At 42.5% G+C, this 18,628-nt stretch overlaps 1 protein-coding gene across 2 annotated transcripts in view; it reads left to right on the top strand.

Moving 5' to 3' along the window:
• The window catches only part of SEMA3A (semaphorin 3A), a 215,872-nt gene that overhangs the window by 69,927 nt on the left and 127,317 nt on the right, over positions 1 to 18,628 (top strand). For both annotated transcript variants that reach the window (XM_063448192.1, XM_063448191.1), the window contains exons 2-3: positions 8,598 to 8,755; positions 14,122 to 14,184. In XM_063448192.1, the coding sequence (XP_063304262.1) occupies positions 8,598 to 8,755; positions 14,122 to 14,184 (221 nt within the window). The remainder of the gene's footprint in view (positions 1 to 8,597; positions 8,756 to 14,121; positions 14,185 to 18,628) is intronic.

Here is an 18,628-nt window from a genome sequence, read left to right as displayed (position 1 = left end):
TGACATTGATGTGTCATATTGGTATTCAGCAATGAGGACTACACAATAAATTGCACACAATGGCATTTAGTGATACAGATGACCAATCTGACATAAACCAGTCTCTAAATGATCCTTTTATGAAATGATGGAGATTTTTAAAAACAATGTCATAAACAACAATAGAACTCTTTGTGGCCCATTTTTGATTAAATGCTGGCCTGATAATGGGGTTACTTTATATCAAGTTGACATTTTGATATAATTGCATTTGAAAGTTGTCATGTCTTGGGGTTTTGAAGTAGCTCTGTCCGATTCCCAGTTTGGTTAATTTCTTTCATGAGCATCTAGACTGGTTGTTGCTATGCTCTATTCTGTCCTGCATATTGTCTCTGCATAAGCTGAGGATTATCGTAGGATTATCCTTATTCACACTATATTCTCCTTATCAACTTACATCAAAGCCACACTTTAGAGAACAAGTTGTCATATTGTTGAGGTTTTTTTTGTGCAGTACACCTTTTGTACATTTTTGGACAGTCCATTTTAAAAAATATATATATTTGGAGGAATTCTGTAGCAATACATTTAAAATTGTAGATTATACTAGCTTTAGTGTAACTATAATCTTAATTTTATTAATGACAGGAGGCGAATATTTGCTTAAGTCTCTCTTTACTAGAACTCCACAGCAGCACATTAACATAGAGAGATAAACACCAAAGACAAAAACATAAGGTATCTATATAAGGCTCCTCCTAAGCCACCATTTCCTCTTTCACGCTGCGACAAAGTAACGTACACAACAATAACTAACTAAAGAAAGAAAATTTTTAACATAACAATGAATGCCATCTGGAAAAACTTCGGATAATAGATGAACTTGATCTTCATCCCGCCAAACAGCTGATTCTATGAACTGAAGTCGAACCATTAAACTGAAACGAAACAAACAGAGTCGAAAAACACTGATTAGTGAACGAAATGTACTGATAAAACATAAATCCCACGATCCAGTACTGATAGAATAAATATATGAAATCCATCACTAATGACCGTCAATACAATATAACATGCACTTCCCACAACATCACCCCAGACTACCAAACCTAGCCCAGATAATCAGACAAATCAACAGGAATACAATCAATGCAATCCATCCAAAACAAGGGGGGGAAAAAACCAAACTGGGTGGGAAATATTCGCCTCCTGTCATTAATAAAATTAAGATTATAGTTACACTAAAGCTAGTATAATCTACAATTTTATAGCATGACAGGAGGCTTCATATTTGCTGTTTTAACGCTCCGACAGCAAAGCAAAATAAACATAGTCCGACGGTCCAAAATAAACTGGCGCAAAAACTCACGGGACCGGACCGCCACATACAAAAACGTCCCGAGGAGAAACGCCCATCAAGGAAAACTCGGAAACAGTAGCGCAGCTAACAGAATGCACTCCAAGAGTCGCATTCACCCCTGCCAGTGTCAATAACCATCTCATCCATCGAGATTGGACAGGACGAAGGATCGGACATCAGAAACACGTCTGAACGAAACCAGACACAACCAGGGGGCAAACGCAGAAGAAAACTGGCGAAGGGAAAAAACAAGAAACTCCGGCCGAAACCCGAAGAAAAACGCTAGAACCATACTTACCTCCCAGAGGGAAGAGAATTTAGGCGCCGGAGGATGTGCCAGCCTCATCCCACATATAAATCTGCAGACCAGCGGGTCCTGACCGATGGGAAAAAACCTCCAAACGGAACACGCGCCGCCTAAATAAATGACTAATCACAAGAACCAGACAGCACAACCGTCCCAAATCATCGAGGAGGGACAAGACACTCAGCAAGTTGGTCACGGGCCAGAAAAAGGGTTCAGCACCCTGTCCTAAACACCAACGACACTATGAATCCATGTTGAGAGGTAAACATCACCTCGTCCCGGGAGCTCAGGGATCCCAGAGAAGGTCCCTGGCCGATAGTGACGACGCCTCGACATACCAGGCACTCCCGAAAGAATCCAAGAGGAGTATTCGAGAGGACAGTAAGAGAAGAGGATCCCGACAGGAAAATCCAGAAGCTCCGTGAACCCGACCGATCTCGTCATAGCGGAGTCGACGACACTAAGGACACACGCCGACCACAACTAGAAGTAACACCCGGGGAATAAAGGCGAACGGAGGAAACACCTATGCTTCCTGAGAAAACAACCGCACCTGTCGAAACGCGACCACCAACGCGCACGTAGGATCCGGGAGCCAACCAAAGCATGTCCGAATCCGACGGTCGTCCCGGAGGCGAATAGACCCACCATGAACAAAACCTTAGCGACGCACAAGTGCGATGAAGATGGGTCGAAAGAGTTCCCAGTCGCTGGCATCCCTCCAAATTCAGGAGAACGAATCCGGCATCAGGTTCGACTCACACGGTAGATACTCTGCCTGTAATGCGATGTAGCGCTGGAAGCATAAGCCGGAAATCTCCTTCGTCACCTCCAGTGTGCGAGACCGAGCGCCTCCCAAGCGGTCAGTATATTGTACCGCTGAGACCTCGACTCTCCGGAGGAGGGCGCAACAGCCCGACAGGAGACCTGCCAGGCTCCGAACTGCCAACGAACCCGCAATCAATCCAGGCAGTTGACGTGGATCTCCGATTCCTTGTCCGACCACGGGCCACCCGCGGACCCGGATGTGTACGTGGCATCCCAACCCCAAGGCTTGCAGTAGGTTCCAGAACGAAATCCGGTGTCGGTCTGAATATTGCCTTGCCGTTCCATGCGGACGTGTGCGGAAGCCACCAGCTCAGACCGGCCTTCACACCCGGGAACAGGGAAACCATCCAGTCTGAAGAGGGCCACCTGCGTAGAACAGGGGTCTTCAGCCGTTGCATGGTCCCGTGGTGTAGTGGGCCCGGGTATATTGCCTGTATTGCAGCTGAGAGAAGGCCCACCATGTGAGCAAACATTTGACGGAGAATCCGGACTTGCCGTAATATCCTTCTCATCACCTCCTGGGTGGATGCCATCAGTGTCAAAGGCAGACGGAGAACGCAGTCCGTCGCATTGTCCAGAAATAACAGGAAACGGACGTCCTCTGGCCAGAATCGGGCGACCACTGGCGTCAGCAGCTCGGAGAAGCACTAAGGGGCCAAGCTGAGGTCAAACGGGAGGTATGTGAAATGGCGAAGCAAAGCAAACCGCGACCACTCATGTCCACCAGGACGGAGAGGTGAGCATCCCTCAGGTCCAGTCACATGAACAAGACTCCCGGCCGGGGAAGGTCCCGAAGGAGATGAATGCCCTCCAACTTGAAGTGGGTGCAGACAACAAAGGTGTTCCAGTCCTAAAAACTGACCACCGGGCAGAGCTCCCCCAACGTCATCTTTACTAGAAACGAGCTGGGAAGGCCCTTTAAATCCGGGGCTCGTTGGATAGCGCCAGTGGCGAGCAGAGTCCGAACCTCCGAAGCTATCAAAGAACGTTGAACCCTCGCGATGAAGGAGACACTCGGAGGTCCAACCTGCGTCGGTGGGGAGGGGAAGTCCATGACCTAACCCCGTACCGTCTGACGGATCCATGCATTTAAAGACACTTCCTGCCACCTGTCTCTGCCGGGAAACAATCCGTCTGTATGTACTAGGGGTGAACTGAAAGTGGCAGGAGATGTACTCACCCGTAGGAAATCTCGCTCGTCCTCTTGCACAGTCTCAACGACCTCCACCCGCTCTTTGAGTGTAGAGCGGGTGGAGGTCTGGGCTGGTATGGTGGGAAAAAGAGGATGGGCCACGGGATCTGTGGGGTCCGAAGACCAGCCGGGATAACAGTGAGCGAAACACCTTCTTTATAGAGGACTGCGCATTAACCAAGGAAGCAGATACATCGATGCGCTTCTGTAGCTCCCTAATGACAGGTGCCCTGAACAGCAGGTCTTACTGTCAGAGGGGCCCAATTCTTTAGATCCTAGCTCCTATAGTTTGGCGTCCATACAGAACAGAGCCGTTTACCTGCATACGGTGCAGAACCGCATTAGCATCGCCTAGAAGGCACCTGGGGTGTAGTGCTCAATCCCGCATGATGGTCGGGTCCAGGTTCGTACCAACCCTGTAGACCTCGTCCGCCAGGACCAACATCCTGCACAGGGGACCCAGCATAACCCGTTGTCTATCCTGCTCTGAGCGGAGGCTTTCCTGGGGTCCCGACCCAATGGATTCAAGTACGAGGCCACCAGGGGGTCAAATCCGGGGCCGCTGCCACCTCGTCCGGCAGGACGGGCCTGGGGTAGCTCGCTCGCAACTCTTCGCGGGCCTCCCCTTAGGGGATCTGCGGATCCAGTAGTGCACTAATTGTGCCGAGTGGGCGGACAGTGACCATTCCGAGGGTCTGTGGCATCAGATAGACCGAGGGATAAACAGAGGCTCTCCTGTAGCGTCCAAAAGGCATCGTCCCCCAGCATCGCCGTGGGGGCCTCCGTCGCTGGCGCGTCTTCATCCTCCCAGCGCCAACCGGGACCCTCCCCACAGTCCTCATCCAAACATCTCCCTCATCCGAGGGAGACTGGTCTGCCCGCCACTCCTCCAGCAGGCCAATATAGGGGGGGTAAGGAGGCCACTTCCCCTGCACCCGAAAGACGGCGGCGCCTGGCCGGTGAGGTTCGATAACCTCGAACCATGTCGCTTCGCCGGAGTCCTGTCCTTCCGGGAGCGTGGTTCAGGGCCTTCACCCTTCCAATAGCGCATTTGCGCACTTGCCTGCTCTCGATCCTGAGAGTCTGACTCAGCCGAGTCGTCTGCCAAGCGGGGGGATCCTCTCGCACCCCTGTCCATTCGTGGATGAGGAAGGGCCCTAGGCAGAGCTTCCTCAACAGAGGCGGCCACAGCCGCATTAATCAGTGCCTGCAAAGTCTGCTCCCGTGCAGAGGCTTCCATAACGTCTGAGATGACGGCACGTGATACCTAACTGGATAGAGAACAGGTATCACTAGCAGGCAGTAGGGGCAGCACCCCTAATATGGCAGAGGCAAGTATTAAATGCATGCAGGCTCAACAAAACTTGGTCCAGGGTATGGAGCCACCAGTTCAATAGCATGCGTAATATGGCACAGACAAAGCAGGCCAATCATGGGGCACAGACAAAGCAGGCCAATCAAGGGGCACTGACAAAGCAGGCCAATCATAAGGGCACAGACAAAGCAGGCCAATCATAAGGGCACAGACAAAGCAGGCCAGTATATGGGCACGGGTAGGACCGTCCCAGTGGTATATGAGGCAGGAACGTAGGTCCTTATGGTAGATATGCAGGTATTACTTGACATATCGTGCGTGCAGGGTAGAGGTGTAGTCAGGCCTCCAGACCAGTCTCGGTCAATGATAGTGCGGTGATGTTAAGCGGGTCCTACGCAGGAGGCATGCAGTGGAATGCCTAGAGCCACCTAGAGCCCTAGGGAACATGCAATAATGGCATCCACAGAAGAAGCCTGCAAAGCCATACAACACATGCACTGAGAACAAACTGTGGGCAGAGGTAGAGAAAACCCCCAAAACATGCCCAGAGAAACACAGCACATGTGTAGTAATGACCCCCTACACAGTGGGAACTAAGCAGCCAGACAAGCAGCCAGTACAATAAAAACGGACACTGCGCCTTTAAGAAATAAACGGTGTGCGCGGCAGTAGACAGAAAAAGAGCCGTGCACCCTGCAAAGATTAAACCCTTTAGTCAGTGAAAATATGGAAAAGAATAAACATAGCTGAAATGACTTGGCGGCTAACTCCCACTAATCTCGGACAGGCCGGGACATAGTGGTTTCAGGGCTGTGCCAGATAGGTGGGTCCTGTGTGACACCAAGAGGTCACCTCGTACAGAAACAGGATCCGAAACCCGACAGGACCAAATCTACACTGCCTTCTGTCCCCCACAGTCCGGCCACGTGGACGTGGGGGGAAAGGCAGTCAGGAGCGGAGGCTCCTACGGCAAATAATCCAGCACCCTGATCCGTCCCCACGCCGCTCGGGAAGCAGCCGGCAAGCGACCGGGGGCGCGGGCAGGGAGGCAATGAGAGGATTCCCGCTCGGCGGACGAAGCCGGCGGGCGGGAATCAATACAAGGGACACGTGGGACCGCTGGAGTCGTTCTCCGCGGTCCCGACGGTCGGCACGGGAAGCGGTCGGAAGACCGCTTCACGGCGACCGCAACAGAGAAATAGACCAGCACAAAATAAAAGCAAAGTACTCAAAACAATAAAGACAAGGAGAAAGAAACAACGGAAAACGAAACCCCCTGCAAAGGGAAGGGACAAGGGGCAATATAATAGATTAGAAAAGCAAAGCCCAAATCCCAGGACAGCCACAGAAAAAAATGCAGCAATACCATAAACCCAAGACATGAGCATAAAACCATAAAATACACATAATAGACACACAGCCACCCATATAACACAGGAGGCAGTGGTACTCTGACCTGTACTGTTCTGCGGAGCAGCAAAGAAAGAGGAAATGGTGGCTTAGGAGGAGCCTTATATAGATACCTTATGTTTTTGTCTTTGGTGTTTATCTCTCTATGTTAATGTGCTGCTGTGGAGTTCTAGTAAAGAGAGACTTAAGCAAATATGAAGCCTCCTGTCATGCTATAAAATTGGCAGAGATTAATCCATTCTCTAGTAATAATTAAATTAAATTATAAATCTACAAGTGTAAATCTAGCTCTAATATTAAGACATGCCCAAATCAAGAAGGTAACAAATGTCAAAGCTGTAAATACCTCATCTCCTGCCAATGAGCAAAAAAGACAGGGTGAGGAGGTTGTGCCAAACAAAAGGAATCCACATTGTTTGTTGATTGTTGATTCAGAATAAAAAAGAGAAAAGAAAGTAGCATAGTCACACTGTTATGAATATTAATAACTGAACTTATAAGAATTGTGCACCAGAGCTACACTTGGCTCTAGCATAGTGTCATGTCCATGGATGCAAGTATGTATGTATTCACTTGGAGTATTAATGACATGCTGAAATATGACACATATGAAACACAGAAATTCCTTATATGCTAAGGTATGAATTAAAAACTGGATAAGTAAAGGTTTATAACATCCCACTCACATTTAAATGAGCCTTCCAAAAGCTTAAAGTAGAGCACACTTAGCGGAACAGTCTCTGGTGTATAGAATTGAGTGCATGGTTTCTTAATCAGCATGCTAGATATGTAAAACAAACTGACAAATAGTTCCGACTTTGTGAAACAGACCAATATCCATAACTTCAACGTGCTATCATTTTTTGTAACATAAGAGTAGAGTGTAATAAGGTTGGATGAGTTATAATCTACAAACTTGTGTCTGAATGTTAAACCACATTCTGCATGGTCTGCCTGCTTAAATAAATTAAAATAGGTCAAAGTGCTTTGAGAGGCACCTGTGCTAATTACTCAAATATTTATGCAGATTGGTCATTCAAACCTAACCTTTTAAAACTGGACAGTGTGGAAAGGACTTGATAAAAAAAAACAACCCCTCTGACGGCAAAAGCACATTAATGTTGTCATAATATCACCTAAACTTAAACATGTATGTATCCTTTTATGTGTAGTAGATCGTGTTCCTTTTGGCAATTTAAGATAATTTTATATTTTATAGTCTGTAATTTTTCTATGATCCCAAAGAGATGTTAGTAGAGAAACATTATTTCTATAATTTGTGAAGTTTAAAGTTATATACTCTACTTTCTTTGAAAGTTGTTGTTTTTCCCATCAAAACTTTCTATTCGATGGGAGATTAAAATATCTAATCCTTGGAGTATTTGACTATTTGGGAAAATTAGTATATACAGTGACCTTTCTGACTTTTAGGAACATACTACAATCAACCTTTCTGGCAACTGTTCAACATTTGTACACAAAGGTTATGAAGAGCTTGTTTAGAATGCTTTATTTAGCAGGAGGTGAAGGTCGACAACACTTGTGGCAAACCTTTTTTTGTCTGTGATATCTCAAAGTAACCAAATTGTAGTTTCTTAGTCATCCATATAAAGGGTACTTGAGGGGACAGATTGCAAGGTCAGACACTCTCTGAAACAAGCTTATTTAATTCACAATTAATCACTGTCACTTTTTTGTTATACTTTTTATTTGTTGTCTTAACAAATATTGGCAAAGAAAGGTTCTTTATCTGTTCCAATTTGAGGAATGAGCCAAATTGCTGGTGCAAACACTTAATATCATAATTGACACAAAAGACCATTGAATGTGTTTGATTAAAAGCTAAGCAAATATTTTATAATTCTAATAATGGATATTGATTGCAAACACCAGCAATTAAATCTATATTAATTCTACATGCTAATGTTTAAATAGTGACAGACAGCACCATAGTAAACCAAAGAGATAAATTGGTTATGGTGTCTGGAGGTTTCTTTAACTTTAGATGAATGTTAAATATAAAAGAAACTGATATGTTCTATCAATGATTATAATAAATGTAGATTTATTTACTTTGTCTATTCAGAAAAAGGGGAATGAGTTAGAAAACCTCCCATAAGAGTAGATTGTTTTACATGTGTAAACTATATTTTTGCAATGTTTTCATGATTTATAATTTGCTGATTTCTAATATTCTCTTTTGTAGAAATGGTGGATACCAACAATTTAATGACATTCAACGGCTTGACCAACAGTTCAAGTTACCATACGTTTGTATTAGATGAGGAGCGGGGAAGACTATACGTTGGAGCTAAGGATCACATATTTTCATTTAACTTGGCTAACATCAAAGAATTTCAAAAGGTGCTTCTTAAATATAATTGTATGTTTAATTATATGTGTCAAACTTTTTTTTTTTTTGGGGGGGGGGGAGTTTACAAAATATGATATATATTGTATCCCTGATTAAACATTATTTTCTTTTAATTTGCCAGAAAGTCTGAAATGATGTCCACAGATATTTTTTATATTTATTTTGACATGGGACAGATAAGTAACCAGTTTCTTAAATTATCAGATAAATGTACTTTTAAAACCAGATATTCTCTCTAAAGCACTTCACTTTATTTAATTTTAGCTCATTAACTGTAACACATGACATCAGCATGCATTGACATCACATGATCTAAATGTAAAAGAATTGTATGATGATAAATACTCCCAATGAACACTTATTAAAAGCCTATATCACTAGTATTTGTATGGCAAAAAATCATATGACATTTCATACAAAGTTCTAAATGGTGCTGAAAACTCCATTTAACAGGACGATGACGTTAAACATCAAGCACATAGAATCCAAATATAAAGTTTGAGAGGCCTTGATGAAAATTCATTGAATGCAGTCATTCATATATTTTGACTACAGTGACTTGTGTCTCTCATTATGTGATTAAGTGACATTTTGGCCTTCAATTAAAAAAAAAAAATCTCACTGCAAAACATTTCTACTGTTGCCAATTGAAAGCAATACATTCTGTGGAAGAAAGATGTAAGCATGCCTTTGATTGGTGTGCATATATTGAAATATGCACAAGGAAATGATTTAACAAGCTGAATGAAAATGTAAGCACACTACATAAATCATATCGTGTGACTAAATGTTTTAGATTGTAGTATATTCTAGAATGCAAAGTCTTCAGTAGGCAAAACACATCTATCTCATTGGAAAAAACTCAAGTGTATGTATGTATATGTATTTTATTTGTGTGTGTGTGTACAAAATTCCAGAGTATTGCAGTATGCAATGACACTTTTTTTTTAATTGAACTAACATATTTAAAAGACAAAAACTTTGTATTTGAACCATTATATTAATTCAATAACAAAGATAGCACGGCATACTGCAATAGTCTGGTATTTTCTCATCTAGTTTACTGGACTAATATGGCTATGTATATATTAATATTATTTAAATATATATTCAGCCATTACAAAGCTCAGAGAATGTACGCACCTACGCAAAAAACAAAGAAAAAACTGGTTATCTTTGAAAAAGTGAAGTAATCTTTTCAATGACTGTATTGCACTATTGTTCACTGTCAATGTACTATGCATTATCTACTGCTTAAGCTTAAATAAAGAATTTAAAAAAAAAAAACTCCAGTAAGAATATAGTTAAAATATAGTCTTGTAACTATGTGACTTTGAGTTTCATGTGCCATAGTTTTGTCTTGGAAATTTGTCTGTCTCACCTACAGCCTGAAATCCATCTCAATTTTAGCACTCTTTAAGTGGGACCTGCCAAGACATTTTTCAGAGTTAATAGACAGTAGCACATGGAGAAAATCTAGAACAAGGATCGCATTTCACTTTCTAGATATATGATTATATATGTATTGGAAAATAAAGTAACTATTTTTCCTTTTACATTAATGTAAGGATATAATAAGCAAATACAAATTAATGGATAGTAAATGAGAACTGATCACGCATTATATGCTTGCTTAGTTTATTACCCAATGAAGTCCTCAAATCATTAAGTGCCTGGGAGGTAAATAGTGTTTATGCTGTCATGGCCCATTAACCTTGCAATTGGTCATCTGAAGTAAAACAATTAACTTGTTAGAAAACCTTCAAACTGCAATTATTTTTACATTTTAATTGTAAATAATCAGCATATTTTTATTTTATAATATTGAGTTATAATGGGGTAAATGTAGGCTCAACTCTGCTGCAATGAATTCAATAGAAATAATACTAATACACTTTGACCATTTAACCTGTATTAGCATGAGAATTCAGATGCAGATGTATGATATATATATATATATATATATCGATCGATAGATAGATCCTATTTGGATTTTGCTTCCCAAGCACTACCAAGCCTCAATAAGCAAACCAGTAACCAACCTCATGCTGAGGATTTGCATTAACATTGAAACAGCGGTCCATGAGTGGTTCACTGGCTTTGCATCTTTTCCTAAGTTGTGTTTCAAAGCTGTTGTATACAGCAAACAAAGACTCAAAGGAATCCATGTTTAAATTGGAATGAGGCGAAAAATGGATTCTTTGTTAAACTAACTTGCATATGGCCACCCAGAATCCCTTGCGGTAGTAACATCACTGCACATTTGTGATTTCTGTAGGAAAAGCAAGTCTTATGGCTTGAGTGGTGTGCAGATTTTTGTTTAGCATTGTAATACACACACACACACACACACTTTGACATTAATTGCTAGCCCCAGTGAATAGTAGCTATTATAGCTAGCATTCAGTGGGGGAATTATAATATAATTCCTTAATTCCTTCACCATACTATTTTAGACATAGCTTTAAAGCATTACCTTGATTATTGTAATTGGTGGTAAAGATATTGGATAGACAGACCATATATATTGATTTCTTGTAATGGAGCTGTTCTCACTCCTACTAAACTAGGCAATGTTTAATGGAATGAACTGTCCAATATTTTAAATATTGAAACATTTTAATGGTAAACTGGAGAAATGTAAACTTACTTGCAAATAGATTTCGGTTCCAATAATCTGGAGAACCACCTTCACATCACAGACAACAAAAGAAAGGTCACATGAATAACACAGAGGCATTTTAGTCCAACTCGTACAGTAGCTTACTCTGTGATTTGGATTAAAGTATCTCAATATTTCTAATGTACCTGCCACTTTCTTTTGTCATTACCCCCGTAAGGACACAACTTCTGGAATAAAAGGGAATCATGACGGAATATTTCCGTCATGTGTCCTAGTGGGGTTACTAATCACAATTACGACTTAAGATGGAAACATCTCCCAATTTCTGCCTCCTTTCAGTCCATTCTGTAGCTCAGTAACTGGTTCCTAAACTTTCAGTAGTCACATCCACAACATTCCATCCTGTGATTATACTATGGGAAATTATAACCTGTATCCCATTAGTATGTACAGGTTCTCATCTCATTCTCTGAAAACGTTATACAGCACCAATGACTGGTATCATTAATTTAATATATCAAAGGTCTGTAAATCATGAATCAATCTGGTTATAACTGGACTGTTCACAGGGAGGATTAAGCATTTTTGTAACGGATCATAAATCGTACTGACAGATCACCATATGCACACATGAATCTTATTTTATTTCAGATTGTGGATAAAAGTGCAAAATCACCAGTGGGCTCTCACAGGAACATTTGTGAATGACTGACTTTATACTAAGAACATCTGAACTTCACATACCGATGGGCAACACTTTCAAAGTCTGTCTTACAGAATGCAGAATTCAGAAGGCTTCTTCAAACACTGCAATTTCTCAACCTTAGGCCAAAGCTTTGAGAGTTGTTTTCGGGTTCGAGAAATTGTATTCACCTATTCCCCATCCTCACATTTCATAAGTTTTAGGTAAACGCATTAAATGCCATGACATGACCACTGATCATTTGAAGAGGCTATGCCTGCATAGTGGGTCACGAATCAACACAGTTGCCATTTATGGAGATTATTTTCAGTAAAAAAGACAATGTGCTGTTTTCATTGAATAAAAAAACAAAACAAACCTGCACTGTTTTTTGCTTTATTGGATTTGGCATAAAACACAGCTGCAGAACATGGAAAATTATTAATTATTATGCAGCTGTAAAGGTGATCTCTCCTCCTAAAACCACAGGAGGTACGATTTCTGTTCTGTTTAAGGTGTAAATAACCTGGTCTGGAAACCTTGCATGCAGTCCACTTCGCCCATGCATAGTACATTATCTGAAGCTCCCAACAGAATGCTAGTCTGGTAATAAATAAGGATAATGTTTTATCCTATATGTAATTCCTAAAAGCTTTTCAACAAGCATGAATAATTGACTGTGAGGATCTCTGGGTTTTGCAGTGGGTGAAAAGCCTTTTATAACTTTGCTGGAAGTACTAAGCTTAGGCAGTATTAAAAGACTTACTATAATCATAGGCTGACAATGTATCCATATCTCAAATACCTATGTAGTATGGCAGAAAACCAGGTCCGTTTTCATGCTTATTATCCAGTTCCTGAATCCACTTTTTAGAAGAAGTCACTTTTTACAACCTTAATAAAGTGTGTGTGAAAATATCAAGGTATACACTGTGCAATGCAACTGTAAGTAATATAAAAAGGTAAATATATAAGAAGCATTTAAGTAGTATTTTCATGCTAAAATGTAATTTTACAATGTAAGGTGAAATAGTTACACAATCTTACGTTCATATTAACCACTTTGTACACACAATAATTGGTATAGGTAGGAGCTTCACTAGTGTCTGTGTGCCACAGTCCTTTTGTTCACAATGTATATACAAAGGTATATGTACCTGTCCTATATTTAAAAAAAATGTAATTTTATATACATATATTTATATAGTCCCAATTAAACACACACATTCACGTTGGTCTAGCACAGGTTGACGGATGATTTTATACAAGTATGCAGGCAGCAATGTAAACCATGCCTTTTCTCTGAAAAAGCAGTGTTTTCAGTGCTGAACCTGGAGATACATGCTGTAGGTACCAGAACCACTACATTAAGCTTTAGGTCCCTTTAGCAATAACTTCTTATATCATCTGTAGGAACAATGCATGTAGGGAGTTACTCAAGGGGACGGGGCTAAAGTGTATGAAGTGTGTGTGTGTGTGTGTGTGTGTCTGGTGTAAAAATTGTGAATAGATAGAGTGGGTTGCAAAAGTTAATCTCTCTCTGTGTGTAGCCAACACTAATTTCACCAGACCTGAGCATGAGTGTCTGTTCCCTGGTTTAGGATCCAGAACTATTCCACAACATCGTTTGTCCCTTCTCCTATGTCCCCAGGGACCTTCTGTAGCAATTCTTCAGGGTCAGTTCTTTTCTCTACCACCGAGAGTAACAGTTATTGTCTATCTGCCCAATCTTTCCCCCAGACAGGTTTTGTCCCCTCTGATTAATTCTCCTCCTTTTCTCTCCAAAAACATCATAAACAAATACAGTTTTTGGATTACACTTTCTGTCATTAGGTCTACAGACTCGGAATTATTTTAGTTTTTTTTCTCAACTTGGCCTTTTTCCGTCTATATTCCTAAAGTCAGATGTCCAGGTTCACCACAACATACTGTTCAGTTTTATGCTGTTTGTCCTGCATATTCCTGCACATTTCTCTTTATTTTTGTTAAAATTTTGTAGGCCAACACCACAATCTGTAATAAAAGACCATTTATTTTATTTCTCATTTTAGATTGTCTGGCCTGTAACTAACACCCGGAGGGACGAGTGCAAGTGGGCTGGAAAAGATATTGTGGTAAGAACAAATCATTGTGCGTTCTTTTGGTAACAACTTTTTAATATTTTATGAGTGTCAAGATGTTAATATTTAAACACCTTCTTACTCATAGGTTGATAAAATAAATCAGTGTTGCCTTGTTTATGTTTGATGTGCTTTGTAATTATTGAATAGGAAATTAGGGAATTATTATGTTCCTATAAAAAGAGGTTCATGGAACTTAAACCGGAACTCATTTTTCTTTGTCTTGTTATAGTTCCCCTGGCCCTTTATTAGTTAACTGTTTATGTCTTGCTGACATTCTTCTCTTTTACTGGCAACAGAATCTACAGTGCAAAGTCCATAAAAAAATAAAATAAATAAATGCAAGCTAAGGAGTAAACTTTAAAGTCTTTGATCTCCAAAGTATAAATACATAACAAATGTCTGACCTACACTCTTTAATTTCATGCCATAAACCATTAATATATATATATATATATATATATATATATATATATATATATATATATATATATATATATCATAAGTTTAACATTGAGACATTGAAAATTCTACAGTGAATCATTACTTTACTGTTCAACATATGGGTATAACAGATTTGCTTTACGGTTATACATAAATGATAAAACTTCCCACAATGTAATGCAGATTTAAAACAAATCTGTTGTGAATTCACTGTCTATCTGAAGTTGTATTTAGGAAGTCCATATTGGGCTCAAAAATTCCAAATCATTTTCACAACTATTTCAGAATTTGTGCAAAGAAGTTGACGTGCAAATAAGCACAAACAGGTATATGTTAATGTATGTGCGCGTGCAAATATATATATATGTATGTATGTATGTATGTATTATATATGTATGTATGTATGTATGTATTATATATATATGTATGTATGTATTATATATATATGTATTATACATAATTGATCTTGAGTGCATGGACCATACTACCACAATTATTTAGTAGTTCAAGCTACTCTGTCTGTTTAAATCCACCTACCCTAATTAATTTGTTTAATAGTTGTGAATTTCACAAAACAAAGACTTATAGGATAGAAAAGAGGCACATAGGGATGTGTGCCCCAAATACGAACTGCAACATAGGGACGTCCCTGCAACATAGGGACAATTAGGAGGTAAGGTATTCCTCCAAGTTATATTCAGTTGCATGTCTGCATAATGGATTGTTCATTTGAAGAAGGGAATCTGCACACTTATTTAATGATGAACCTTGGTGCTACCGAGCCTGGAGCTGACAATCCCTATACATGAAGTAAAGAAAGTAGCATGGTACAGACCCTCAAGGTCAGTTATGTAGCAGATTTTTGGGAAAAACAAAAAGCTTGACAAAGACCTCTCTGTAGGTCGAAATGTTGCCATATCCATTCTGTTTTTCCAATAAAGCTACTACATAATTTACCTTGAGTGCCTGGACCACGCTACTTTCTGTACCTTATGCATAATAAACCTTTATCAAAGGCAGGCAGGTTTACATGGGACTATGCCTGGTGTGGGCTCCTTGTTATAGTGATGGTTGTCTTTCCAGAAGGTGGTTAAAATTATTTGAGAATAGAGAAAGCTGTGGATTGTGTTATTACTAATGATTGTGATTTCAAGATTAATCAAAAGTGTGTGAAAATCTGTGACTTAAACTTCATCATTAATAATCTGTTTAAGTGCTAGCAGTTAATGCTATTCCATGTCCCCCCAGAACCTATTATTTTCCACTGTGTCACTATTCTTAGTTTTAACCATACTGAAACTGTGCAACATTTGTTTTAGCACAGCACCGTCCTTATTCTGGAGAAATATGACATCCGTAAGATCTGGGCACAATCTATATATGCAAAACTGTATGCTAAATCAATTTCTGTTCTGAGGCAGATGTGAATAATTATGTATGCCTATATGCCTTCACAAATCTGCATGTAACATCTTTTCAGTCTAATGCAGGTAAATACATACGGGGCAATGTGTTAGTAACAAGCAATAATTATACAGCAATCCTCAAACCTACATCTTATTTGCACTTTTGAAAAAAATCAAACTAGTTAATGGAATTGGACTACTACAAATAATGAATAAAAAAGTACAAAAAAACCATCACTTGCAAAAAAACACTAAGAGAAGCCATTTCTATGTGTATTCAGGGGCGGGCTGGGCCGGGGGGCAGGGAGGCAATTGCCCCCCAGGCCGCCCGAAATTCTTTTAGGACCGGCCGCGGCGGGCCGGCCCTTTAAATGCTGCAGCCGCCGAGCGCTCTGTAAAGAGCGCTCAGACGGCTGCAGCTGCTTTTCCCTCCCTCCCCTCCCCTGTAGGTGGCCGAGCTGCACTCCGGTCCGCGGTCCCGGCCGGAGTGATGGGAAGGTGCACACTGAGTGTGCACTTCCTGTCAGTCCGGCCGGGTACAGGAGACAGAAACTCCTGTTCCACGCGGAACAGGAGTTTCTGTTTCCTGTACCCGGCCGGACTGACAGGAAGGTGCACACTGAGCACCTTCCTATCACTCCGGCCGTGACCGCGGACCGGAGTGCAGCTCGGCCACCTACAGGGGAGGGGGTGGTAAGAAGAAGGGAAGGGGGGAGTAAAAATAGGGGAGGGGGGGGCAGTAAAAAGAAGGGAGGGGGGGAGTAAAACGAGGGGAGGGGGGAGAGTAAGAAGAGGGGGGGAGAAAAAGAGGGGAGGGGGAGAGTAAGAAGAGGGGAGGGGGGGAGAGTAAGAAGAAGGGGGGTAGAGTAAGAAGAGGGGAGGGGGGAGAGTAAGAAGAGGGGGGGGAGTAAAAAGAGGGGAGGGGGAGAGTAAAAAGAGGGGAGGGGGAGAGTAAGAAGAGGGGAGGGGGGAGAGTAAGAAGAGGGGGGGGGAGAGTAAGAAGAGGGGGAGAGTAAGAAGAGGTTAGGGGGGAGAGTAAGAAGAGGGGAGGGGGGAGAGTAAGAAGAGGGGAGGGGGGAGAGTAAGAAGAGGGGAGGAGAGCAAGAAGAGGGGAGGGGGAGAGAGTAAGAAGAGGGGAGGGGGAGAGTAAGAAGAGGGGAGGGGGAGAGTAAGAAGAAGGGGGAGTAAGAAGAAGGGAGGGGGGGTGGTAAGAAGAAGGGGGGGAGGGGGTAAGAAGAAGGGAAGGGGGGAGTAAAAATAGGGGAGGGGGGGCAGTAAAAAGAAGGGAGGGGGGAGTAAAACGAGGGGAGGGGGGAGAGTAAGAAGAGGGGGGGAGAAAAAGAGGGGAGGGGGAGAGTAAGAAGAGGGGAGGGGGGGAGAGTAAGAAGAAGGGGGGTAGAGTAAGAAGAGGGGAGGGGGGAGAGTAAGAAGAGGGGGGGGGGAGTAAAAAGAGGGGAGGGGGAGAGTAAAAAGAGGGGAGGGGGAGAGTAAGAAGAGGGGAGGGGGGAGAGTAAGAAGAGGGGAGGGGGAGAGTAAGAAGAGGGGGGAGAGTAAGAAGAGGTTAGGGGGGAGAGTAAGAAGAGGGGAGGGGGGAGAGTAAGAAGAGGGGAGGGGGGAGAGTAAGAAGAGGGGAGGGGAGGAGAGCAAGAAGAGGGGAGGGGGAGAGAGTAAGAAGAGGGGAGGGGGGAGAGTAAGAAGAGGGGAGGGGGAGAGTAAGAAGAAGGGGGAGTAAGAAGAAGGGAGGGGGGGTGGTAAGAAGAAGGGGGGGAGGGGGTAAGAAGAAGGGAAGGGGGGAGTAAAAATAGGGGAGGGGGGGCAGTAAAAAGAAGGGAGGGGGGAGTAAAACGAGGGGGGGAGTAAAAAGAGGGGGGGGAGTAAAAAGAGGGGAGGGGGGAGAGTAAGAAGAGGGGGGGGAGAAAAAGAGGGGAGGGGGAGAGTAAGAAGAGGGGAGGGGGGGAGAGTAAGAAGAGGGGAGGGGGAGAGTAAGAAGAGGGGAGGGGGAGAGTAAGAAGAGGTGAGGGGGGAGAGTAAGAAGAGGGGAGGGGGGAGAGTAAGAAGAGGGGAGGGGGGAGAGTAAGAAGAAGGGGGAGTAAGAAGAAGGGAGGGGGGAGTAAGAAGAGGGGGGAGGAGTAAGAAGAGGGAAGAGAGGGAGTAAGAAGAGGTGGGAGTAAGAGGGGAGGGGGGAGTAAGAAGAGGGAAGAGAGGGAGTAAGAAGATGGAAGAGAGGGAGTAAGAAGAGGGGAGGGGGGATAATAAGAGGGGGGAGTAAGAAGAAGGGGGAAGTAAGAAGGAGGGGAGATAAGAAAAAGAGGGGGGTAAGAAGAAGAAGGGGGTAGTAAGAACAAGAGTGGGGAGTAATTAGAAGAAGGGGGTAAGAAGAAGAGGGGGGTAAGAAGAAGAGGGGGTAAGAAGAAGGGGGAGTAAGAAGAAGAGGGGGGAGTAAGAAGAAGAGGGGGGAGTAAGAAGAAGAAGGGGGGTAAGAAGAAGAAGGGGGTAAGAAGAAGAATGGGGTAAGAAGAAGAAGGAGGGGGTAAGAAGAAGAAGAAGAGGGGGTAAGAAGAAGTAGGAGGGTTAAGAAGAAGAAGGGG

This window comes from Pelobates fuscus, chromosome 3 (genome assembly GCF_036172605.1).
Source record: "Pelobates fuscus isolate aPelFus1 chromosome 3, aPelFus1.pri, whole genome shotgun sequence".
In the NCBI taxonomy this organism is placed as follows: domain Eukaryota; kingdom Metazoa; phylum Chordata; class Amphibia; order Anura; family Pelobatidae; genus Pelobates; species Pelobates fuscus.
Note: the sequence above shows the minus strand (reverse complement) of the source record. Positions and strands in the feature narration are given on the sequence as shown.